Raw genomic sequence first — 26802 nt, forward strand, 5'->3', positions numbered from 1 at the left:
TGGTCCCACCCTACCTTCTTACAAGTTCCTATTTCCTGGTACTTAATTTGTTGGGCTTTGACTTCATCTTTGTAAAGAATTACACCATTTGTGCTCTCCATAGCATCAGTTACACTTCAGTTAATTCTTTTGTAACCCTTGCTGGCCACCCAGTGTGTTTACTTATAGAGTTATGGGCATATTCTAGCTATACAAATGAGGGAAAGTATGCACCTGTGTTTCTCTGAGTCTGGCTTACTTTGTTTAATATAAATTTTTCCAAGTCTTTCAGTTTTCTTTACATGATACAATATCATTCCTTCTGATGGAGGAATAGAATTCCACTGTGTATAATTGTGTATGTTTTCTTGATCCCTTCATCGATTGAGGAGCATCTGGCTGATTCCATTTCTTGCCTATAGTAAACACTTACTGCAATGAACATGGTGGTGATGATAGTTTTAGTTTGGCCTTGTTTGTGATCATTTATGTAAATGCCCAGGAGTGGAATTGCTGGGTCATTGCAAAGATCGATATTTAGTCTTTTGAGGCACCTCCATACTGTTTTCCTGAGTGGTTGAACAAGTTCACATTCCCATCAGCTGTGTAGTAGCAATCCCTTTGGCCACATCCCTACCAGCATTTGTTATTGACAAGGGACATTCTAAGTGGGATGACATAGAATCTCTGTGTTATTTTGATTTGCATTTCATTTATGGACAGAGATGTTGAACATTTCTTCGTGTGTATTTTTCTTGTGAAAAGTCTCTCTTTAAGTCAGTAACCCATTTATTAATTTGGTTATTGGTTCTTTGACTTTTTTTTTCTTTTGGCGAGAGTTAAATTTTTGAACTCTAAGTATATTTTGCATATCAGGCCCTTGTCTAATGTATAACTAGGGAAAATCTTCTTCCATTCTGTGGGCTTCCTATTTATCTTGCTAGCTGTGTCCTTTGCCATGCAGAAACTTTTAAGTTTGATACAATTCCATTAATCCAGTTCTTTCTTTGATTTGTTGTAATTCCAGTGCTTACTTAGAAAGTTTCAATTTGTGCAAATGTTTACCTCACCCCCTCACCATCACATTTTCAGGGTTTTTGACTTTATATTGAGGTGTCTGATCCATTTTGAATTGATTCTGGTGTAGGATGATATACAAGCATCTAGGGTCAGTTTTTTTGTATGTGTATAGCCAGTTTTGCCAATACCATTTATTAAAGAGGCTTTCTTCTAACCTATATTTTTGTCTTCCTTCTCAAAGATTAGTTGACCATAGGTTTGTGGGTTCATTTCTGGGTCTTTTCTTCTGTTCGCTTGCTTCTCATGCCTGTTCTTGAACCAGTAGCAAGCTGTTTTTATTTCTGTGGCTTTGTCATAGAGTTTGACATTTGGTGTAGATATCCCTTCCATACTTTTCTTCCTGTTAAGGATTTCGCTATTTGTGGTCTTATGCTATTCCATGGAAGATCGGGACTAATATCAGGAAAGCTTCTCCCTTTGTGTCAGTTTGAAAAGAAAATCCCTAGGAACTCACTTATGTAAAGGAACTTCCTTGTAAAAACTTCAAAAATTTGGAAAGGGAAATTGAAGACTTAAGGAAATGGAAAGACATTCCATGTTCCTGGATCGGAAGAATTAATATCATAAAAATGGCAATACTGCTGAAAGCAATTCAGAAGTTCAATACAATGACCATTAAAATCCCAACAACATTCTTCAAAGCGGTTGAAAAAGCAATTATCTTCTGGCGTTTTGGTGGTTAATTAGAGACAAGAATCTCATGGACTTGCCTGCCTGAGCTGGCTTTGAGCTGCAGTCTTTAGATCTCAGACTCCTAAGTAGCTAAATTATAAGTGTACGCTACTACTGGCATGCAGCTCCTCTTTCACTTTTAAGCAAATATTGGAGGGAAAAAGCCTTTAAAGTTCTTTGAAGATTTCCAAAGTGTTCTGTTATTTTGTCAAACTAACATCATCTCGATTTGAAATAAAATTTCCTCTGCTATCACTAGTTAGGTTACTATTACCACAAACTTCAAAGTAAGATGCTATACACAAACAAATCTGGGTTCTTACATGGATGAATCCCAATTTTCTTAGTGTTATGTGATTGTAATCAAGTATAGAAATAAAAGAGAGGCTGTGGGCAAAATAAAATTGCACTGGTCTCCACAGCCCTGAATTAGGTTGTTGTTCCAGATAAACACAGTCTCCACTCATTCATTTCATCTTATGTAATTGGTGGCTATTTCAGTTTTCAAGTGTAGATTTTGTCTCATATGTTGGGGTACAAATAGGCTTAATTCTAAAATAAATGTATCATGATTGTCAAGCACGTTTAAAAGCCACTATGGAAAGGATGATCTGAGCAGACTCTCAAATGCCAGTGCTTCCAGGAGCCAGAGTCATTGCAAGAATCAGTTCTTTTAGTGCTGTTGGTCACAACAAATTGACACTTGCCACCAAACACCCTGAATGAGCCTGGTCCTAGTTAGGCCTTTCACAAGTAGAAGCAGTCAAATCACGTTGATTCATTTCTTTAAATAGGAAGCAAAGTTTTAAACTAGGACATGACATTTAACAAATTATACATTTCCAGTAGCTAGAAGAATTAAGTTATTGTAGCAGAGTTTGGGTTTAAGAGTAAAACTCATAGGTAAAAAAAAAAATCTATGTTTCCCATTGTGAAAGATCTTATATACTCTGAAGTTACTTTTTTTTTTTTTTGGTAGGTCTTGGGCCTTTGAACTCTGGGCCTAGGCACTGTCCCTGAGCTGTTCAGCTCAAGGCTAGCATGCTACCACTTGAGCCACAGCACCACTTCTGGTTTTCTGGTGATCATTTGGAGATAAGAGTCTCATGGACTTTTGTGCTCAGGCTGGCTTTGAACCATGATCCTCAAATCTCAGCTTCCTGAATAAGTAGGATTACAGGTGTGAGCCACTGGCACTTGACCTTAAATTACTTTTAAGTCTTTGGTTGCATTACTTTCTGGTTTTCTTTTATTTATGTCATCAGTCAGGGACTAGCTCATTCTGTCCCAGGTACTTTGCTAGGCAAAGAACTGTGAGATAAACAGACTTCACCACAGTGAAGAGAGACATATGTCCTAGATAATAATTACTAACAATATGATGACATATTCTTTAATGCTTATAGGGAAGAGATAAATAATTGGAAAGATTTAATCAATAAATTGATTTGTGTTTTGTCCTTCTTGGTACTTGTCTTAGTGGTTAAAATATATAATGAGAAGATATTAAGAGTTGAAATGGCATACTCATTGATTTGGAAATAAAATAGTTCTATCATTAAGAATTAGTATGCCAATAGTCTGCATACAGAGGATGGTAACTTTTATATATGAGTTGTAATAGTGGACATTAAAAATCAGACATTAAACCATTCTCAGTAGGATTTCTCACTTTCAGAGCAACCCAGCACTGAATTTTAGCTGTATTCAGTTGTTTTTCTCCCTTTTTAGTTGTATGCTACCTGTCTCAGTAAGTATGTAATCACCTTTTTATCATAAAGGGTGGGTGTTTTGCTGGTTTAAAAAGCATTTAGATTTCAGCTTGGCTTTCCTTCACTGCTCAATGCACTTCTGTTCTACCTCCCCTTGAATTAATTGACATGACAAACTGACGCACCTGATCTTTGTTATTACGCTAATCGTAGGACCTCATCATATGATCTGATTATATAAACCCCAAAAGATGTACAAAGTAAATATCGCCTACCTATACAATAAATAGAGTATACCTCCTGAATTTCACAATTCAGAATCCAGTGTACTTTTGTTGCTAGTAATTTTGAAGCATCTATTACTCTGTGTGCTGCCATGATTTGGAGGAGGCATGGATATAACCACCTCTGCTTTGGTCCCTGCTGGGCATCTGAATAAAGGAGTTGTTATGGGCTAGGACTCACCCACACTCCCAGGTACACATCTTTCTCATTGCTGCCTTCTCTCTCAAGCCTGACTAGGACCACAATTCAGCATAGTAATCAATAAAGTGCAGCATCCTTTCTAAGACCCAGGGGGACATGCGGCCTGCCCTCCTCTGCCTTGGGATGCCATTTACATTCACAGCTACTCTGGTACCAAGACTTGTGTAGTAGCATTTAATATCTCTGAGGACATATCAAGTTCTTGCCGGCATTGTATTTCAGATGAATTTTTTTCTCTTGTTCCAACCTCCATCTCAGTACCGGGGTCTTTAAAGAAGAACCATCTTGGTAGCTTCTATTCAGTTGGAAGAAATATAGGTATCTATTAAGGGCAATGAATTTTCCATTTCTCAAGATAATCCAAGGTTATTACTCAGTTTAGAGTATTCTTCAACCTAATGCTCTTCCTCTCATTTTCTTTTATTCCTGTTCATACATTAAAATTCAATCTAAAAAGTCTAATTGTGCCAGAAATCCACATGGTATCACTCCCATGAGATTTCATATACTTTTATCCCTGACTTATGCTATTTCTCATTTTTGCCTTCCATTATATTCTTCATGTGTAATGCAGCTTTCATAAGCCTAAACACATCTGAGGGGTTGAACACAGTCTTAACCCCTCCATTTTCCATAGTGGTGTGCATACAGCAAGCTCTCAATAAACGTTTGTTGCCAGGATAAAAAAGTTTATGTGGAGAAACAGCACAGCTTTATCGAGTCTGGGGGCTCCATGTCGCACTGAACTATGAGCTGCTGCAAATGGTTTTGGGCCTAGCTGATGATAAATCACGACTGGGGTTTGAAGGATGTGAACTCTGAGACTAACTCAATCAGATTCTGTAGCAGTAAGCTATTAGGGCATTGTAGCTAAGGGTTTCTATACTGCCTGGCTTTCTATCAATCCAGCCGCCCTGGCATGCTGTTATAAATTCTGCTGCTTCAATTTAGGAGGATATGGCTAGTTTGGAAAATTTCCTATTAAAGTAGAGGTGTATTTTGAGAAGGCCAGGAGATAACAATTAATACCTTCTTTTTAAGCCTCCGGGCGTCTTAACCAGGAAGATGCCTTCTTAATAACAATAACAAAAACAAAAGCAAGTGGATAAATGATATAAATAAAGTAATTTTGAGGTTAGGAGAGAGGACCAGGATAAAGGAGTTTGTGTTATCCAAACAGAAGTGTTTCAGAATAATTTTCAGCTTTGCTAATGTGAAGGTAGAGTCAAGGTATGAAATTATACTATAAAGGCTACAGTACAGATAAATATAGCTCTTATTTATTGACACTATAGTTCCTATCTTTTATTTATGTATTTTGTGAGCTTTGCCTCTAAAACCAATGTAGGTCATGTACACACGGGGATTCCATTAAGCCATTGAAAAGGATGAGATTCTGTTATTTGCCATGGAGTACATGGAATTAAAGACCATTATTAAGGAAAATAAACCACACATAGAAAGACAGGCATCACTCGTATATAGAGCCTTAAAAAGTGTATCCTATAGAATCTGAGAGGAAGGTGGTGGTTACCAGAGCCTGGGAATAGGAGAAATGAAAAGAGAAAAGGGATGAGGGGTATTGTATTCCAGCTAGGCATGAATAAAAGTTTTGGAGTGCAGTCATACATTCATTAATTATAGGAAAATATTCTGTGGACTGTCTTGCAGAGAGCTAATATTTTGAATATTTTCACCATAAATAGCAAATATTTGAGGAGCTAGATATCTTTAAAATAATGGAAGCATGAACAATGTAAATATGCATGAACACATTACACCATGGGCCATCTGTATGCACAGTTTTTATGTTTTCAGTATATTAGTTTAAACACCAGGACATAAGGGGAAGGAAGGCATGTGCCAGGACTTGGAAATCTTTTCTTATCAGGTTAGCATATTTTCATTGCCATTGTCATGGCATTATTTCAAAAACTGAAATTATTATGGGAAACTCAATGCTACCTTTCTCTAGGGTGGAGGTGTCCTCTTTAGAAAGGGGAATAGAAGGGGAAACAAGATGGCTGCTCTTCTGTCTCTCTCCAGGAGCAGAGTTCCCCAACACCTTTGTCTTAGGGTAAAAGACAACTAAAATGTATCCAGGATATGCAAATACATACTTTAACCATGTGTTAGTATCTACTGTTTATGCAAAACTGGGAAACACCAACCCTGTGATGCATCATCTTTTGTGCGTCTGGCACCTTCCATCATGAATCATATTAATCTGCTTAAACTAACAAGGATTAATTACCTTACTAAGGCAATCTGGCATTGAAATGATAAATTACGGAAACAGCTTGGAATTTGGCCACTCATAAATCTCATTTGTCTCTTGGTTTATTCCTGTTCATCTCTTTTCTCTGACAGATGTGTGCCTAACCACTGTGAACATGGTGGAAAGTGCTCTCAAACATGGGAAGGCTTCAGATGCACTTGTGATGATACGGGGTACAGCGGAGCCACCTGCCACAACTGTGAGTGCCAATTTATCCCACTTGCATCTTGAAATCGCCCAAGAACCCACATGTCTCCGGCTTGGCCTTAGAGCTTAGTAACCTGCATTCACCACAGACTTGAGGGTGAAAACTTGAGATTCCATTGTTTCTTCTCCAAAGAATAATATTAGAGTTGCTGAAGTGTAGTCTCACTCAAAGTGGAGGAAGCTTTCCAACATTTCGTATTAGACATTAGGACACAGAGCTTGGAGGGGCTGATCTGTGGCTAAGCCAATCCTGTCCAGAGAGATTGCTTGGGAAATTGTGATAGTAGAACATCTTTGACTGGGCCTCATTTATCAGTTCATCAAAGAGAGAGAGGTAGAGGATGATTCAAACATTTAGTTTCTAGACAATGCTTACCTCCTGCTTTAGTCCAAGCTTTTGGCCATATTTTTCAGATCAAAGAAATACCCCAGATGGCAAGAGAAATCTATCAAATTTGTATATTTAAATGGAAGAGTTAAGAAGTAAACATGAAAATCTTAAGAGTTAAAAAGTAACAAGTAAAAGTGACTAGCAGAATAACAAATGTGTCTTGCTTTACAGAGCTTTCTACACATTTAATTTTGAAATTCAATGTTCATTTTCAAATGAATAATGCTAACTTGATCATCAAAATATTACTATTCCAATAGTACATCACCGCTTATTACAAACAGATTTGACATAACATATAGTTCATAGAAGACGTTCATCTGTTATGCTGTGTATGTGTGTGTACATGTGTGTATGAGTGTGTATAGAGGAGAAGGAAAGGGGAGAAAAAAGAGAGAAATTTGATTACCTCTTAATAAGTTTGAATGCCAAAATTGTAATATCTAATGTTTTTTTCTTACTTGACTATTACAAAATTACAAGCAAAATATTCTCGGAGTAGAATCCTATGGGCAGCAAAAATGTAAAATAACTTTCTGAATGTTTCCGTAATGTTACCTATAGTAGTATGTAATAAGAAATCATGGTAGAATGCATTGTAGTAAAAACCTAAGCTAAAAAGAAGTGCTTTTATATCTTTTGCCTCATTTATTCACTTTTTCAGCAGTTACTAAGAGCAAGAGGTATAAAGACTTAGGAAACTAACATTAATGGGAAGATATAGATTTAAAATGGAATCAACATCTACAAATGCTTCAGTATAGAAAAGAATTTTAATGAATAAGGAACAAAAATGATTCACAGTAGCTAGGAGACTGTGAAGGTTGAAATCTGAGAATTGAAGTTCAAAGCTTGCCTGGGAAGGTCATACCCTGACATTCTTATGTCTAATTAACCATCAAAAAGTGGGAGTTGAAGTTGTGACTCAAGTATTAGAGGCCTTGCCTTGAGAAAAATATCCAGCTAGACTTGCAAGACCTTGAGTTCAAGTTTCAGTACTATACTGACATACATGCAGAAAAATAGTCTTAGTAAAATTATTTAAAAGAAAGGTGTGACAATTACTTTTTTCTTACTAATCACAAACCATGGTGAACTATATAAACTTTTATTTCTGAAGTATAGAAATTCTAACTGAAAACCATGAGCAAGAATTTCCATGGTTGTGGAAACAAAGGTGTCCTACTTCAGTTTCTGCTTTGATATTGAATTAAAACCCAATATTTTTAATAGCTACCTCCCTCATTAAAACTCAGTACAAGAAGAAGGATTTTTAAGTACTGATGGAATAGTTGAGTTTTATGTTTTTGAAAAGTTAGCTGCAAGTATTAAAAGTGGTATTGATGTGTATAAGTTTGTGTCTAATGACAACTGTAAACATAAAAGAAGAAACTTGTCTCCCATCCTGATGCTCTGTCCTACTGGTTTCTTCTTTTATTTTACTTCTAGAAAGGTAGAATATTTTTTTGCCAGTTTTGGGCTTAAGCTCAAGGCCTGAGCACTGTCCTTGGACTTTCTCAAGGTCAGAGCTCTACCACTTGAGCCTCAGCATCACTTCCAGCTTTTTTCTATGTATGTGGTACTGAGGAGTCGAACCCAAGTCTTTGTGCATGCTAGGCAAGCACTCTACCACTAGGCTAAACTCCTGGCCCTAGAAAGGTAGAATATTTTTTTTTTAAATAATGAAACCTGGTCTCTTTTGTATTCTCATTTCCATGGTGATGAATAAGACATAATTCAAAAATTATTTCTGTTATGAAGAATATGCTTTGTCACTTAATGGAAGATATTTGCTTTCTAATATCCTGAATGATTTGGTACATCTCCTTCTACTCCCACGGACTAGTTAAAAATGGAGAGAGGATTGTCAGGTGCTGGTGACTCACACCTGTAAAAGTAATTATTCAGGAGGCTGAAATCTGAGGGTCACATTTTGAAGCCAGCAGGACAGGAAAGTCTATACAATGCTTATCTCCAATCAGCTACAAAATGTCAAGAAGTAGAGCTATGACTCTGTGTTAGAGCACTCTAAGTTCAAACCTGAGTATTGGCATAAAACAAAAAAAATGAAAAGAAAGAAAGAAAGAACACAGAAAAAAAGAAAAGAAAAAAGAGAGAGAATGATCTGTCATAACACATAATTTTAAAAATGTAAATGTCATGTGGCGTGATACAGAATGAGCAGTCTTGCTGTGTCCCTAACATTCTTGCTGTGTCTAAAGTTGCATCCTTATCAGGATGTACAATAGTGAAAAAAAGCCAGTTTCATACTTTTAAATTTTCTTATGAAGATAAATGTGTTTGTTTGCCTATGTGTTTGTTCACTGTTCTGACATGCCTCCCCAAAGGAGAAAGGATTTTCTTTTTCTTTCTTAGAGCAAAACATCACGTTTATAGCTGCAGACTTTGCTCTGATGTTCCTGAACACTTTTCAGTCATCCCCAGTAAGCTTTCTCTTCAATATGCCAAAAGCTTTTAAGGATCTATCAACTCATTTTATTCCACATATGTTCCTTACACTTCCAAATGGGCTTCATTTATATAATTAGAGTTTTTCCTCATGTTGTGGTGTAGTGGGTGATTTGTTTTCCTCCTTAATATTCTCTTACATCCTCTGCTAGTCCTCAGAGAACTCCCAAAATTCTGTGGCAACTTCCTAGAGCAAGAGCATAATGGAGATTCTTGATATTAGACATAGATAAGTGAGGTTTTGAGACAGGCATTTATAAACAAAAAATAACTAATGTTAGTTATGGAGTTTTTGTCTGGTTATCTTTTATGAAAAGCAAAAATCAAGGCTCATTGCAATAATGAGAGATAGGCCAGGTCACCTGCAAAAGTCTCTCCTAATTTTACAATGATGTGTTTTCTGAGTTCTGAAATACCAAGAAGAAATAGATCATACTGTCACCACAAAACACCTGTGATAAGCGTTTACTTGCCACTGTTGGGGCAAAACATAAAATTAAACATAAAAGGTAGCTAAGAGCTCTACTGGCTGTTGTCTGGAGCTGAAACACATAATCCTAAAGTTTTAAGCTCTACATTTCACCCCATCCTACTATACCCTAGAGGAAAGTATAAATAGCCCCTTGCCAATAGCCCATGCTGTGCTCCCTAAAGCCCACCACACTCAGAAGTGGTTTGATCCATGTCATACATGCTACAAGGAACACAACTCTGCCTAATACTGTAATGCAATGGTTCTGGCACTGAGAATGCTTGCTGTAACTTACAGAATTTAGGAATCAATGGTAACTTAGCATGCTAGCATTGCCTCCAAATCAAGCAGTTATAAGAGGGATTGGATGTCTAAAAGAAGTGTCAGCCATTTCAACTTCCAGACTTGACTTCCCTCCCTCAGCTCCATCTTTATAGCCCTCTGCCACCGTCTCCTTCCATGCTCCTCTCCAGGCCCATTAGGTAAAGATCTGTGGGAATGTGGGGCAGAGAAGTCATTGCTAACAAAAGGCTTGGCCTCTGTCCCAGCATAGGTGGCTACTTTGCTAGTAGATGGGGTGAGCTGTTCTGAAATAAAACTCAGCATGTTTGTGTGCTGACTTGTACATAAAAAAGAAACAGCGCTTTAAACTTGGTGCAGAATTGGAGATGAATCATTTGATTTATCCTATGAGATGCACATCCATACTCTTGGAAATCATGGAGGAAAACGACTTCACAGTTGATAATTCAACATCCGCAGGTAGGGCTTGAATTCTGGTCCTAGGCACTGTCCCTGAGCTCTCAGTTCAAGGTTAGTGCTCTACCACTTTGAGCCACAGAGCCACTTCTGGTTTTCTGGTGGTTAGTTGGAGATAAGTGTCTCAGAGACTTACCTTCTCTGGCTGGCCTTGAGCTAAAATCTTCAGATCTCAGCCTCCTGAGTAGCTAGGATTATACACATAAGCCCCCAGCACCTGACCATTTGCTTACTTTTATAGTGTACTTCGAAATTTGTTTCTTTGTTTTCTTTTTTGCTTTTCATCTTTCCTATTTAGATGTGGATAAAGCTAGATACATGCAGAAAAAAAAATCACAATTACCTAATGTGTTATTGCACTTTTTGTTTGCACTTTTAAACAACTGTGGTTTTACAACCGAAAGTTAAGTTTTCTGATAAATTGCTTCCCTTCTAGTTGGTAGTTTGTTGGGTTCTTTTTAAAAATTTTTCCTTAGCAGATGTGCAGGGAGCCTTCCTGACTCCCCATGTCACGAGGAGTACAGCTGAGCATAGACCACGTAGGGAAGACCCAGGCTAGCTCCAGAGTCCAGTTCCCTGGACCAGAGACAGGGAGGAGGAAGCTCTCCGTCTGACCAGATTTGGAGGGTTGAGGGGAAAGGGACAGGATGACAAATAGAGACACTTCCTGAATTCACACTTATTCCAAAAGTGAAAACCAGCCACCCCAGCAGCAGCTTTCCTCACGGGCCCCTGACATCCACAGATAAAGTGGGGAAGGAAGGGTCAGATTCCCCGTGTGGGCACGTTGGAATGGGATTGAAAGGACATCCTATCTTTCAACTACAACCAAGTCAATCACACTGGATTAAAATAGTGCAGGTCATTTGGAGAAGCATAGCCTAAGGACCTTTCCATTTCCAAGGCAGCCCAAATTTCACATTAATCTTTCCTTTCATGCTGTACTTCGGAACTGTGGCTAAGATTAAACATAGTAGAGAAAAAAAGGATCTCATTTCTGTTCTACAAAGACTTTTTGGATAGTTTCAAAAATATGCCTTTTCTCTTTGAGGCAAAAAAAAAGTTGATCTGCAAATGCATGGTAAAAAGTAGGGTGCAGGCAGTAATCCCATCTCCTTCTCAGGCTGTAAAATGCCACTGCTTAGTCTTGAGGGAGTTGCCATTATTCATTAAAATCTCCCTGTAGTTTGAGTCCCAGTGATTTTCCTTATCCAAGCTTCTGAAAACAGAGCAGGGGAAAAGGAATAGAAAAACACTCATCACTGCATACTTGTCAAGTTGGGTTATGAGGCTGAAAATCCCAGGGAACCAATCCAGTTGAATTTGAAGATAAGGAAGGAATTTCATGGGGTTGATGTCTAATCCAAAAGCAGCAAAAGCTATTCACAGCATTGAAAATAATATGTATCCTTTCTTTGATCTTCTGAACTTCCCCCAATTTATACAGCTTTGTTTTCATATTGACATTAGTCACCAAATTCTTACTGCAAAGTTTTTGCTGTATAAATTTAGTTTATAGAAATATTGGTAACTTATAAATAGTTTGGTTTCAATAATGTCACATGTCTATTTTGTATGTGGCATACATAGAGACAAAAGCTCTTTACCTTATGGAGTAGGCAATGTTGTCAAAAAGGAAAAAGAATAAATAGAGAATATTAATATATTAGTACAAAGTAGCAAGCATTTATGCACCAACTGGTATAGTATTATGCTACTTCATATAAAGTCAGTATACGCTAGATAGATAGATAGATAGATAGATAGATAGATAGATAGATAGATAGATAGATAGATAGATAGATGGATGGATGGATGGATAGATAGATAGATAGATAGATAGATAGATAGATAGATAGATAGATAGGTAGATAGATCAGCATGTATAATATGAGAGTGAAGTGAAAAGATGAGCTAATATAGTTTGGGAAGGATTCAAGTAGAAAAAACCTCATCCAAGATCCCTTCTGGGAACTTAAAGAATAAAAATCTAATTGTTAAATTCTCAGGAATTTTGTGAGCTTATCGGTGAACCTTGGTAACTTGACCCAGGCCATGGTGGAAGATGTTAAAGCATGGCAGTCTGTAAATACTGCAGATCCACATTGTTTTCATACAGCTGCTTTCCTTACACACTGTTGCCCTGTTTCATTATTTTATTTGTGTGTGTATGTGTGTGTGCGCGCGCGAGCGTGTGTGAGTGTGCACATGAGTGCATATATGATGCTTGAACTCAGAACTGAAGCACTATCTCTTAGTTTTTGCTTCCAAGACTGACTTACTGCCACAATCCCACTTTCAATGTGTTCATGGAGTTTCACAGATTTCCTACCAGGCTGGCTTACCAACCACGATCCTCAGTTGTCAGCCTCCTGATTAGCTAGGATTAATTCCATGAGCCACTGGTTCCTGGCCTGTTTCACTATAAATAACGAAAAAAAATCCAAAACAGGAATAATAATACCCTTCCAGTAGGACTGTGCAGGTTTTGGAAAATGTGTAGCATGCTTTCTAAACTACACTGTGAGAAAATTGGATTTCCCAAAGGATCACCAGAGTGCATAGATAGACAGTAATTTAAGGAAAGCACAGAGCTGTTTTGATATTTCAGTATCAAGCTATGACCTTGGGCTGTCATTTCTCATCACCAATTTTTACTAAAGAAAGAAATATATATACAAATAAGACTGAAGTTTTTCTATGATAGGGATGACTCCATTATTTCTGAAAGGAGAATATTTTTAAAAATACTTAGACCTCTTTAGCTTGTAGTTTAAGCTCATAGTATACATAATAAAAATTAATTTTGACATTCCTTTGTGATAGTTAAAGTGAATCTAGCAGGACAAACTTCCTCTCTTTGGACTCTGTCTCAACATGAAGCACTCAAGTGTGCCATATTTCTACAGCTTGAGAAGGCACCAAGATTTGTCAAGAATGAAAAAATGCTATATATATATGCATATATATGTATATATGTAATGAATACCATGACTTGGAATCATTCTGATGAAGAAAACCTAAATAATGCATTACTTCCTTCTTTTAAAAAATTTTTAACAAAATTTGGACAAAACCCTTTTCTATTCATGTTATGTTACTACTTCAATTTTCCCTCTTTCTATTCCTACAAAAACACACTGAGAAACTATATAGTTTGGATTACTGGAATCTGAATTGAAATATTATAACTATTTAAATAATATCCTCAGTTTCTTTCCATGAATATAATGACCATAATAAAGAAACACAATTGCCTATGAAGAGTGTAGAAGTTTTCAGAAAGAGAAAAGCGTTGATAATTTTCTTCTACTGACTTTGTTCGAGTTTTAGAGCAACATTTGAAGTAGTCAAGTAAAAAACCATACATGGGTATGGATTTGACTAAAGAACATAATCTTATTTTCAAGTGAAGTGATCTGGTAGCTTGATTGAAAGGTCTAATTTTGTCCCAGTTTCACAACAGAACCAAAACATGCCTCCCCTTCCCTTCAAAAACTTTTCTTATTACCACAGATACAAATACCAAGTGCCAGGAAACATTGGCACCTACAAAACTGCTGTCATTGCTCATTAACAGCCATCAAAATATCCTAATATCACTCTCCGCTGTTATCTAAGCCTGTTGCAATGTCAATTAAATGTGCCTTGCTGGTTAGATCACGTGATCATCTTTCTCTGTACTACACATGGCCAACAAAGACCTTCCTGTTGGACGTCTAGCAGTTTGGCCAGGGAGAAGTTTCTTCCCTCCCACATGACAGCAACAGTATTCAAGGTTTCAAAAAGCTTCTGTGTGTTTTCTACCATGTGGCCATCTGCTCCTGAGTGATACCACTGAGAGATCAGACATCGAATGGAAAACCTATCCCAATTCACAAAATGCTAGCAAATTAAGGCTTTGCTAGGGTTTGAGTGATGTAGGTGTAAACTTCCTGAATTAAAGAAAATTGAATCCGGGCAGTTTGATTTTCCTGCTAGTTCTTCCATTATCGAAAGATAGATAGCTTGGGAAGCTTGTATAAATCTGTTGTCCAAAAGGACTAAAAAAATTTTTACCTTTGTGAATTCTATAAATTAAGCTGGGTTAGCCCAGGTACAAAAGGAAATGAAAATGTCTTGCACTTCCACTAGTGTGAGAATCTCAATGATGAGCACTCTTTCCCACATAAAGACAAATCTGGTAATGGTACATTACCTAGATACCCTAAAGGAAGGTAGATAGGAAATTCAGGCATCACTGCGTGCTGACCAGATATTCGCAGAGCAGGCATCTGTGTACCCGTTGCACCTAATGGGAAAATTTGACCTAAAATCTTGTTAACGGACCATGCTGCTGAAGAACCAGTTGTTATCCTCCCAGAGATACTGAGGACATTGAAGGACTGGAGGATAACCAAGTCAGTGATAAGCAAGGGAGTCAGACTTATGGCCTTTCTCCTCACCGTTTCTGAGGATACCGCTTGTGGCTGTTCCTACCACCACCAGGTCACAGCATTTCACCCCCAACCCCTATACTTCCAACACCATTGATTGCTCCACCTCAATGTCACCACCGCGACTCCAGTGAAGGAGACCACTTTCCTGGAGTTTCACTTCCACCACCTCAACAAGGTGTGAAGTTTAGAACAAAGCTAAGAAATAAGAGTCATGATACCAGGTGATTCAGAGGCCAGAGAGAGTGGGGGTGTTCATTGAACATCAGCTGATGTGCTATCCACAGTCAAGGAACAATGTTTGGTAATGGAAAATATGTCCAAATATCCTTTATACAAAGAGGTTAGATATTGAAAGTCCTCAAATATAGTCAGAGTGGGTGAATTCAAAGCCCGTGTAAGAATTAGAATTGAATTAAGATTTCGTTATCACTGGAAACAAAGCTTCCTTTTCCTCCTTATGATCACCCCATCTGTCCCATGTGGCACTTCTCTTAAGATGAGATAAATGAATAAAAGTCTTCAATTCTACCCCATGTGGATACTTACCCAAAGAATGGGTTCATGTTGACACTTGATTAACGTCAATATCCCACATGGGAATAGAAAAGCACCACACTTAATCTATACACACTGTAATTTTCATGCTGGGATCATTTAGATTCCAGCAGTCTTCCTATTTATTAGTTTAAGAAGACTATGTTTTTGTTTTGCTTTCTTAATTAGGAAACCCAGTGGGGAAAAAATAATACTTGAAATTTGAGAAACCCTCTGCTTCATACAAAGGCAAAAAGTAGAACTTGGATTGATGAAATGATGAGCATGATGTCCAGAGATTTTACAAATACTCATAAATATACAAACATTGACGGGGACTAATTAAACAGAGATTTTACAATGCCTCCTGAGATTCTGGTATATTAAGGTCAGAGATTATGCTTTAAAAGTAAGCTGCACCCATGCAGTGTTGAATTCTTTTTTGTTATTATTGTCAGGGTTACATTAGTAAGGTAGTGACTACATTACTTTTTGAGCATTATTACCCCTTCCCATATTTTTCTCTCACCTTGCCACCCTCCATCCCCTCCCAAGTTTGTAAAGTGTTGGATTCTTACAGTCTTGTGTTCAGGAACTCTATCTTGGTTCTCTACTCAAGTATGTGGCTACATACCATCTTTCAATCCAGAATTAAGGAATGCTTTTATAAATGGAGTTTATATAAAAGGAGTGAAAGTTAGCCCGTCCCTTGATAAGGACAAAGGAAGCCCTGGGGTCTGGCAACAAGCAAGATGTTAAGTAAGGCTCTACCAACCTTCATGAAGCCTCACCGTCACTCCTGCTACGCAGATTAAGGGGATGGATGCAATTGACCGAGGTGGGGGAGACGGATGAAAGGGGTGGCATCGATCAAAAGAAGCCATAAATTCATAAACTGTCATGTTGAATTGAAAGTTCTTTATACAACTGCTTAAAAAATAATGGAAAAATAATTTAAAATTAACTTCTAACATGGGAAGAGAATTTAGAGAAGGGAAGGGGAATACCAGAAGACACGAGACAAATGGTGAACCAGTGCAGCAGGGATACTCACTAGACACTGCAGGAAATGAACTTTACAACTTAGGGGAGAGGAAAAATAGGACACAACACTGCTTGAAAAGAAATGTCCTCATTACCTTACTTCTGCAACTGTCAGCCATCTGTACAGTGCCTTTTCCTATCAAATAAGTTTTCAATAAATAAATGAATAAATAATTTAAAAGTGGGAGGAGAGACTACAGGTGCGAAGTTGGTACTGCAGGGAAGGAGATATGGGTGAGATAATTTAACCTTTGAATTGCAAGGCTAAGTACACATAAATTTTGGCCCTCTGCCTTCCTCAGTGTGAGTTATAAACACATAGAGAACGTTCTCTGTGTTCCAAGCACTCAAGAGCATCCTGGAGGTACATTTCTACTTGCTTTAGAAATGTACCTATTTTTAAAGTAAGTTTATTGCCTGATCTAAACTTGAGTATATGCTTAACATCAAAAGGTATTTTATAATTGAAGCTTAAAAAGTATTTTTTTTCAGTAAGGTTCAATGGCTCATGCCTGTAATCCTAGCTACTCTTGAGATCTGAGGATCAAGGTGCATATCCAGCCAGGGCACAAAAAGTCCTAAGACTCTTATCTCCAATTAACCTCTAGAAAACTGGGACATGGGGCAGTAGCCTTGAGCTGAAGAGCTCAGTGACAGCACCCAGGCCAAGTTCAAGCCCCACGACCCACAAAATTCCTCAGCAAACATGTAAGATTTTTTTCTAAGAATGGCAATAAGGAGTGATTCATGTCTCTTTGGGAATAGTTTACCAATAAAAATTGAAGTGATAAATTAAAGGCTCTGAAACCTACCACTGGCATTTAATCTTTTCTCCCTTATGAAGAAAGACATTCCATGCATGAGAAACAAAGAGACTGACCATAAATTAGCTATTAAATCTGATCAAAGACAAAGGCATAGACAGTTTTGCACTGAAAATATTATTGAAAATAAACCAGCTGAGTTCCTTATATATCACCAGATGTATTGTCAGCCCTTATATTAGATTGAGAAAATTCAAATTGCTTCATTTAATACGCTCTTATTTTAGTATACTTCATCTAATCCTCTACCTTTATCGTCCAAATCCAAATCACAAGAACTACATTCTTTAGCCATTATCACAATTCAGGGTACTGAACATGACTTTTTAAAAAACCTTTGAACAAAAGTGTGTATGTTATTGCTCCAAATTTGGTCAAATATTGAATAAATAATTTCTGTATATCCTGCACCTCTCAAACAACAAGAAGATAGGTTTATCAGGCTTTGCAGTTATGATCTTGTTTCCTACAGAATGACATGTTTCAGCATCACAAAATCATGTGTGTCTCTTTATCACAGGACAACTTACCTTTCTTTTAGAAGGTTTTGGCATACAAATTACTTTCATTGTGCCAGATTTTGTTACAGAGAAAATACCATGATACTTTCAAATTCATTTTTAGCTTTATCTCTAATATCAAAATCTCACAAGGACAGTACCAGAAAAGAAAATTACAGGTCAGTGTCCTTGATAGGCATACATACAAATACCTTCAATGGAATGCTAGCAAATCTACTTCAACAGCACACTAAAAGCAGCACACACTGGCAGCAAGAGAAGCTAATCCCTGGGGATGGAGAATGTTTCCACCTATGAAAATCAATGGATATGGTCTACTCTATTAGCAGATGACAGATTAAAATTATTTGATCATTTCAGCACTGACAGAAATAAACATTAAAATTTATATCTTTTTACCGTTAAAAAAAAACTCACCAAATTTGGACTAGAGGAACGTGACCTCAATGTACAAAGATCACATGTGACATGTGCATAGACAATGTCATACTGAGCAGTGAAAGCCAAATGCTTCAAGACCAGGATACCCTCTCTATAAGCTGTTCTGTGCAATCCTGGAAATCCTGGCCAGAACAGTAGGTATCCAAGTCAAAAAGAAAGAAGTCTCTTCTTTTAAATTGTCTCTCTCTTAAGTTAATTCCAGCTCATGAAGAGAAAAATCCCAAAGCCTTCATCAAAAGTTGTTAGAACTGGCAAATGAGTGAAGCAGAGTACTGGATACCAAAGGCAATGTACAAAAATCAGTACATACAGTACTGAAAATATCTGAAAGTAATATAAACAAAACAAGTCCACAAGGGAAGGGGTGACATTGTCCAAAAGGAAATCTATTCATTATCTGACTTATGTAACTGTAACCCCTGTGTATATCACCTTTATAATAACAAGGAAAAAGAACATTCACGATAGAATTTTTAAAAGCACTAATTAGAAGAAGAGGATGAAAATGCAGTTAAGAATTCATTGCATATCCTATAAAATTAAGGAAAGTGTGGGAAGAGATAGGTTGGGAGGGATGGGTGTGAATATTGAAAGGGGTATGTAGAGATTCCCTTCTTGAATACTTGTTTGTTAAACATGTCATTTGAAGTATGATGTAAAAATCAATGTTAATAAATTCTTTAATAAAAAAAAGAAATAAAAAGGGATACCGTAGATCATGATGCCATACATTTATAAAGTGGTTTGTTAAATGTCAACTCCTTAAAACACACTGGCTTAACTAAAGTGATAAGACTAAAAATGATAAACAATTTATGAAAGAAACTCAAAATGAAACAAACATATGGAAAGATTTCTTGTATTCTTTGCTTTAAAGTATTTATTCTGTTAAAAATTTCCATATTGAATCCAAACCAAGCTCTGGATTCAATGTAATTCATACCTAATCCCCATGTCATTTTTCACAAAAATGATGTAGAACAATTCTAACGTTTGTGTGGGTCATGATTAGACAGAACAATCTTGAAAAACTAGAAGAAATATAAGAATATTATACTACTTTATTTAACACTATATTGCAAAAGTATATTAATCAATGCAGTGTGGTTATTAGGATAAAAGTCCAAATCACTAGAACAAAAGAAACATAACATAAATAAATCCATGATTAACAAATGGCTGACACATGAGCATGTGAGCACAGAATAAAGAAGAGTTCATTTTTCTATAAATAGTGCTGGAAAACTCAATATCTGCATGCAAAAATACATTAAAATATTGTAATATACTGCATATAACTCACAAAAATTACCTCAAAATAGAACTAGAAGCATAGCTAGTGTAGAGTGAGTGCCTGGCATGCCTAAAGCACTTGACTTGATCTCCAATGCTAAAATATAATAATATAATAATGTATAGTTAATATAATGTAATAATACAAAAACTCAAGAAGGATTAGAGCTAACATTTAAGCTTTGAAACAATAATATTCTTAGAAGAATCATGGAGGAAAACTCCCTGACAATGGCTTCACAATGTTTTCATTTCTTTAGATATAACCACAAAAATACAGGCAACAAAAGTAACAATGAACAAACAATACTACGTCAAACCAAAAAGCTTTTCTCCAGCAAAGAAAACCATCAACAAAATGAAAAGAGAACTATAAAGGCTGAAAAGAGTTTCAAACCTTGTTGTCTCATAAAAAGATAATGCCTAAGATATATAAAGACTCGTTCACCTCAATAAAACACCAGAAACTTAAAAGTGGGGGCCAAGGGGGATTAAGGGATTTCAATAGACATTTCTTAAGAAGAAAACAAATGACAAAGAGACACATGGAAATCCACATAAGTAACAGAAGAACACAAATCAAAACCACAATAAGGTATTATTTCAGACCTTTTAAAATGGCTATTACCAATATACAACAAAATTGTTAAGGATGATTGTGTACACGTAGCGGAAAAGAAACTTAAGTCTTTCTGGTGATAATGTAAGTGGGGATAGCCATTATGGAAACATTCTAAAATTCTCAAGTAGAAATAAAATGACTATATGATCTAGCTACTCCATGTTCAAGTATGGATACAAAGAAAAGGAAATCTGTATGCATCTCATTGAAGTCAATACATCTCAAAAATTACACTCCTTTCTTTATTGTAACGTTATTTGCAATAGCCCAAATATATAAGCAACCTAAGTTTTAGTTGATAGAAAAAGAGATAAGCAGATTATTTTATACATACACAGAGATATTATGCAATCATGGTGGGTGGGCTGGAGGCAGGAAATGGACATCCTGACATTTATGAGACCAGGACTGAAGCTGGATGACATTTTGATCCGTGAAATAAGTCACATGAAAAGACAAATGCTACACATTTGCAGTGATCTAGATGAGTTTAAAATAAACAAAAGTAGAAGAGTAGAACGATGGTGGTGGTGGGAAGTTAGGCAATGGGGGATGAGAAGCTGATCAGTGGGTATGAAGTTTCACTCAAAAGAGAATTAAATGTGCAGCATGTAGTGAACAACAAGGTATGGCATATACTTGAAGTTTGCTAAAACAGTACATCTTAAGTGTTCTCACATTCAAAAACCTGTAATTACGTGAGACGATAGATGTATTATCTTGATTATAGTAATAGCTTGATAATACAATATATGGGAAGCCATCTCATCATATGCTTAAATATACAGCTTTGTCAATAGGATCTCAGCGAGGATTAAAGAAGTAGAAAGTAGCATGGAAAGAAGCGTCAATGGCAAGAACTGACTTTTAGGAATCACGAGGACAGGATTCTGCAGGATTCAGGTCAGAAGGAGGAAGGGAAGACAAAGTGAGGCAAGAAAGTTATGCTGAGCTTCTTAATGATCCCAAGAGATGAGACACTAGGGTTTTACATTTCTGGGGAAGACATAAGTAAGAACCAAAATCTTACTGTTAAACAAAAGAACTATGACCTCTTATCATTCGCGTGCTGGTGTGGTCATTGTAGGCAAATTGCTCTTCTGCCTCTTCTTTCCTAGTTGCCACATGTGGCTGGGGATTTCTAGCATCTCTGGCCTCTCACACACATTGCTCTAATCTCCACTTTCTGTTGCACAAGCCTTGCTTCCTGTGCCTTGTATCTGTACTGAGCTCTGTCTCCCCCATCCTCCACCCTCGCCCTGCTCTTTTATTTCTACTTTAAAGACATTTGTCATTAAAGTCAGAGCCCATGTGGGCCTGGAATTAATTCATGTTAACCAGTTGCATTTGAAAAGATCTTGTTTACAAATTGAACTGGCTGGTGAGGCTACAGGTGGCCAGGAGGTTTTGACAGAGAGCTGGCATCCCTCCCAGGACCATGTACCTGTCCTGTACTTGCTCCACCTGCCCCCAGGGCCTTTGATCATGGCACTCCCAGTCTCCCCTCTGAAATTTCTCTTCCCCACCTTGCCACACACTTTCTCTGTACATGAACAGTCGACATCCTTTCTTCCCATCACTCAAACTGAAAGTTCGCTTTTTAATTTTTTTAAATGCCTTTGAAATTTTAAAAAGTAATTTCCTTTTTGAAAGAAATTTTCCAACAGCACTTATTATCTGGGTGATTTCTCTGGCATTTACATGCTTAGTTGTTGTTGTTCTTTTTTTAATGTCATTCAGTGTTGTTGTTGTTTTTTTCTCCCAGAATATTGTGTTGAGGCTTACAATGATTCTCATTTTTTTAAACAAGACCTAAGAATAAATCTTTAATGACTAGCTTTTCAATTTTTAACCATCACTGTAGGTTGGAATAAATTGATAGGAAGAGAGATGGATGTGTGGGTATTAAGCTTATTGTCTTCAAAATTCCATGTAAGGCCACTGATGGGAAAGGAAGGTTGTGGTCCCCAACAGAAATCAGCGTGGAGAAAAATCAAAGGTTCTACAAAATCCAAGCATAAAACTACCACATAATCCTAGGCATATATTCAAAGGAAAGTAACACTGCACATCAGTTGAATGAGTAAGAAATGAAATAGATCCCAAGATAAGGTAAGTAAGTAGACAGACAGCAGAGATAGATAGATAGATAGATAGATAGATAGATAGATAGATAGATAGATGATAGATAGATAGATAGATAGATAGATAGACAGATAGATAGATAGATAGATAGATAGATAGATAGATAGATAGATAGATAGATAGGATAGTCATACAGTGGGATATTGGTCTTGTAGGAGAATGGATAGAATTGGAGATTGTCATGGTAAGCAAAAACAAACCAGACTCAGAAAGCTCAATAGTCAGTGTTTGTCTCTTATCTGAAATTTAAATATAAAATGAGAAAGCATGCCCATTAGTCCATGAATGGGGGACTGTTTGAGAGGGGACCAGACAGTGTGGGAGGGAATAAGAGAGAGTGAAGGGGTTGAGGAATATCCATGTATACTATGAGAGATCAGTAAAGGTTGTAATGAAATCCATATAAAACCTTAGTGAGAAAGTGATTGAAAGCCAATACTTGGATTAAGAAAGAAAAATACAAGGTGTGAATAAATACGATTGAGCACATTATTTTATAATATAATATCACCACTAAACTGCTTTATTCAAAAAATAGAAGTCAACAAAAACCACATCTAGGAAAGGAAGTTCTTAATATTCCAACTTACAGATTTAATAAAATGGAAGTTCAAAGTTCATGAGTCAAGATTTCATAATATTTGCTGTCTGCCTTTTGAAATCTGTGTTTTCCTATTCTGCCTTCCTCATAGTATAAGTTCCTCCAACCCTAAGAGCACCAGAAATTCCAGAGCCAGGAGACTGGGGCAGTGGTCCAGTTAAGGCAGTGCAGTATTGACTGGCCTACCAGAGGAACCAGGAGCCATGTTTCTAGAAACCCCTTTTGGCACCTACCATCCCACACCAGCTGCTGTGGGAGAAACTTTAGGAAAGCTCTGAAAATTGAAAGGAGTGCCTATTTCTGTCTAGACCCAGGTCAAAACAAAGGCTCCAAAGCATTTCTGACATAATCAGCTCGAATGGCCCTGTTTTACAAAGTCAATGTACTAAGTCAAAAGACTAAGAAAGAAGTAGGGTGCCATGGCTCTTGTCTGTAATCTTTGCTGCTCAGGAGGCTGAGATCTGAGAATCACAGTTCCAAGCCGACTCAGGCAGGAAAGTCTGGAGAATCTTGTCTCCAAATAACTATCAAAAAGTTCGAAATTGGGCTATGGGTCAAGTAGTAGAGAGTCAGCACTGAGAAAAAAAGCTAAAGGACAACATCCAGACCACAAGTTCAAGCCCCAGTACTGACACAATAAATAAATGATTAAGAAAGTTTTGGAACCTCAGAAATTTACTTACATCACTAAAACAGTACAGTTTAAACTCACGTTGTAACTACACTAATATAAATGTATTTGTATGGAATCTCTACGTTCCTACTATCTATAACACATGCTGTCTTATAGATACATAATTTGTCTTTTCCACACAAGATAAGTAATCTTCTTCGGAATAGCCAAGCTTATATCCCAGGTCTGTTTGGTTAGTGGAAATCATTGCCATGACCGTTTTTGCTTATCCTAATTAAATATGCATATATGCACACATCACACATATGACGCAACATTTGGCAAATGCTCAGGGGCTTCATTATTCATTCATGAAAACACTGCAAAGATATACCGTCTCATACCTTCTACCTTGTGAACAGACAGAATAGAAATCTAGGTCTACAGAGCTCACCCCGAGCTTCCGGCTCAGAAACACCTCTCTCAGCACTCTCGTAACATTATTAATGTCCTTGATCTATAAACCCAGAGTAAAATAGAATTAAAATCTAAAGTTAATTTCAAGCTCCATTAGAAATTAAAGGTGTTGGGAAAGAAATCAATATTTGCCCCACACAAAATGACTAAATTTAAAGCAATTAATTCTATTATTTTGTAAGTTCTACAAACTATAAAAGAACTTCAAAGTATAAAATGTGGGATATGTTCACAAAATACCCAATGTGTGACTAGATATAATGAGAACGAATTCGGGAAACAATGTGCAGAAAATCTATTTTATTACTTTACAACCACACTATATAGCATGCACTCCAAAGAGGGTCTTAAAATAGGGCCAATTATTCTGTAAAATTCGTGACTATTTCTTGCAATTATCAACAGTCGGTTGTAAATCTGGGTGGATTTAAGGGCAAAATAGCCAAAAGATTTATTTACATAGGATAAATGTATCCATTGGCTTAATTTTCCTTTTTCTTTGCCAGCTCTTTTTTTAAAATGCAATGTTATAGATTACCAAACAAATGACTTTAAAGCACCAGAGGTACAGCTAGTAGAACAGCTTTCCTAACCTGTAGCCACAGGTCATCACAATCATAAAGTGAACACTCAGGAAAAGCTTTGTCATGTCCAATACATTGCCACCTTCTTCCCTATATTGTCTTTTGAGGAAAATCTGATTTTTCCAGATGGCAGGTCCAAAGAGCCAGTTAGGCATGTTCAAATCCCACTGTGTTAGGGATATGCTATTCATTCTTTCCCCTTTTCTGAAGAATCCTGTTGAAAACTGAACATTAAATAACCATGATAGGAGACAGACTAAATAATAGTAGAAAATAATCGAGACCCTCTAAACTATGGGTGTGGTTTCAGGGTGGTTTTTCCCTGTCCCTTGTTTAGTTTAGGTTTATTTTATATCACCTTTTGTTATGATGCAAATAAATGGTAGTAATTAGCTTGCAACTGTATTTGTTGGGCTATGGGAGGAAAAGTTTTTCATTTGTGTTGTGTATTTGAGATCATTTTGGTGAAAAATTAAGTATGATGTTAGAAATCGGTGTTTAATATCAGGCTCCTGCTAGGACTTCAAATAGTGTCCATCTCCTGTTACCCACATCTGTATCCTGGGTCTCCAGAACTGCAGGCAAGCCTTCCCTCTTTCCCTCCCCTCTTCTCTTCTCTGAGCCCATCCACTGCCTCCCATTAGCAAGAGCACGGAAAGGTCAAGTGAGCCAAACTTCCATTAGAGAGAGTCAAAGTGAATCACACAGGTCTGGAGAGGAGTAAAATGGAGCTGATGTGTTAAGCATTGGGGATTAGAAGTACAGAAAGTCATTGGAAGGGGTCCTGGGGCTTCTGTCTCCTCCACCTCACTGTATCTGCTTTCCTTCATCATTTCCACATGGGCAAACTCATACAAATTTGTGTAAGGGAGGCCTCTGTTTTGATGTCTGTTACTCTTTCCCCCAGCAGTTTTGTTTTGTTTTGTTTGTTATTCAGCAACTGTCTGTTGCGTTTGGCTCAGGCTTTTGCTCCTGGCATCTCTCTGTGATTCCTACCTTCACTATGTCAACGTGCTCCCCTCTCAGTGCTCAGACTTTGCCTCTGGCCACATTCACATCCCCTTATCGCTTTTAACTATATATTTCTGAAATTGCGTTGCTAGTCCAGAGCATTGATGCAACTGCTCACATCAGCCCACATCTGGACATCTCTAGATGCTACACATTTTCAACCTAAGCAATATCTATATCTATATCTATATCTATATCTATATCTATATGCTACAGATAGGATCATATATGCTTTACATGTACATCATATCTATGTGTGTCAGTATTACATATAAAAACTGATATGCATATTATGTTAAATTATATACCTATATGTTTGTTTTTATATTATCCATTTACACACATACCATGATACCATGATACTCTTTGAGAAACTAGACAGATAGAGCAGAGAGAGTGGATAATACTGAAATGCATTGCATGGGTGGCTAGTACTGTATATCCTGTGTGGAATACCAGGATGAAACCCCTTTGAAAAACTAAAATATACTTTAAGAAGTGGATGACAGCAAGGGGAAACAGATCCTGGATGTAAACACGAGGGGATTAGAAGAGAGTGAACAGAGAGGGTGGAGGAAGGTGAATTTGGTCAAAATACTTCATCGACGCAGGTAAAAATGGAACGATGAAGCTTGTTGAAATTGGTTTGGGAAGAGGGAGGAGAATAAGGGATAGTGACAAAGTGGAAGAGTCCGATACTGTGTGTGCATGTATGTATGTGTATATATATATATATATATATATATATGATGGATGCTAATTTTTTAAACCTCCAAGTTTCATGCAACACTTTACAAGTTATACACACAAATTTTGAGTCACTGTTCATTCAGAATGCCCACGTAATACAATTACTATAAGAGAATTTGCAAAGGATACTGGACTCATGTAAAATATATTTTCAAGCTTGTAAATTTTATCGTGGACTCTATTCCTCATTCAGAATCCATGCCCCATAAATGTGCTCCTAACTTAAAACACAACATAGTGGAGGAAGCATTGTTTCCTACTGTGCTGGAAGCAGACTAAATAGCAGGAACCTTTCCCTGCTGGGTGGGGATGACTCCAACTCCTATGTTTTCTGGTTTTTTTGCTCCCCTGGCAACCTTTTTTATGTCAGCAACAAAAGGTGGTGTATTGACTATATT

The 26802-nt window shown here is 37.1% G+C and overlaps 1 protein-coding gene and 1 pseudogene across 1 annotated transcript in view; both read left to right on the forward strand.

The window, feature by feature from the left end:
* The window catches only part of Cntnap2 (contactin associated protein 2), a 1438942-nt gene that overhangs the window by 940074 nt on the left and 472066 nt on the right, over positions 1-26802 (forward strand). Inside the window, exon 11 of the mRNA XM_090332259.1 lies at positions 6300-6406. Within this exon, the coding sequence (XP_090188385.1) occupies positions 6300-6406 (107 nt within the window). The remainder of the gene's footprint in view (positions 1-6299; positions 6407-26802) is intronic.
* Positions 16152-16261, forward strand: LOC150063743 (U6atac minor spliceosomal RNA; annotated as a pseudogene).

This window comes from Megascapheus bottae, chromosome 5 (assembly GCF_031878675.1).
Source record: "Megascapheus bottae isolate mThoBot1 chromosome 5, mThoBot2.hap1, whole genome shotgun sequence".
Taxonomy (NCBI): Eukaryota; Metazoa; Chordata; class Mammalia; order Rodentia; family Geomyidae; genus Megascapheus; species Megascapheus bottae.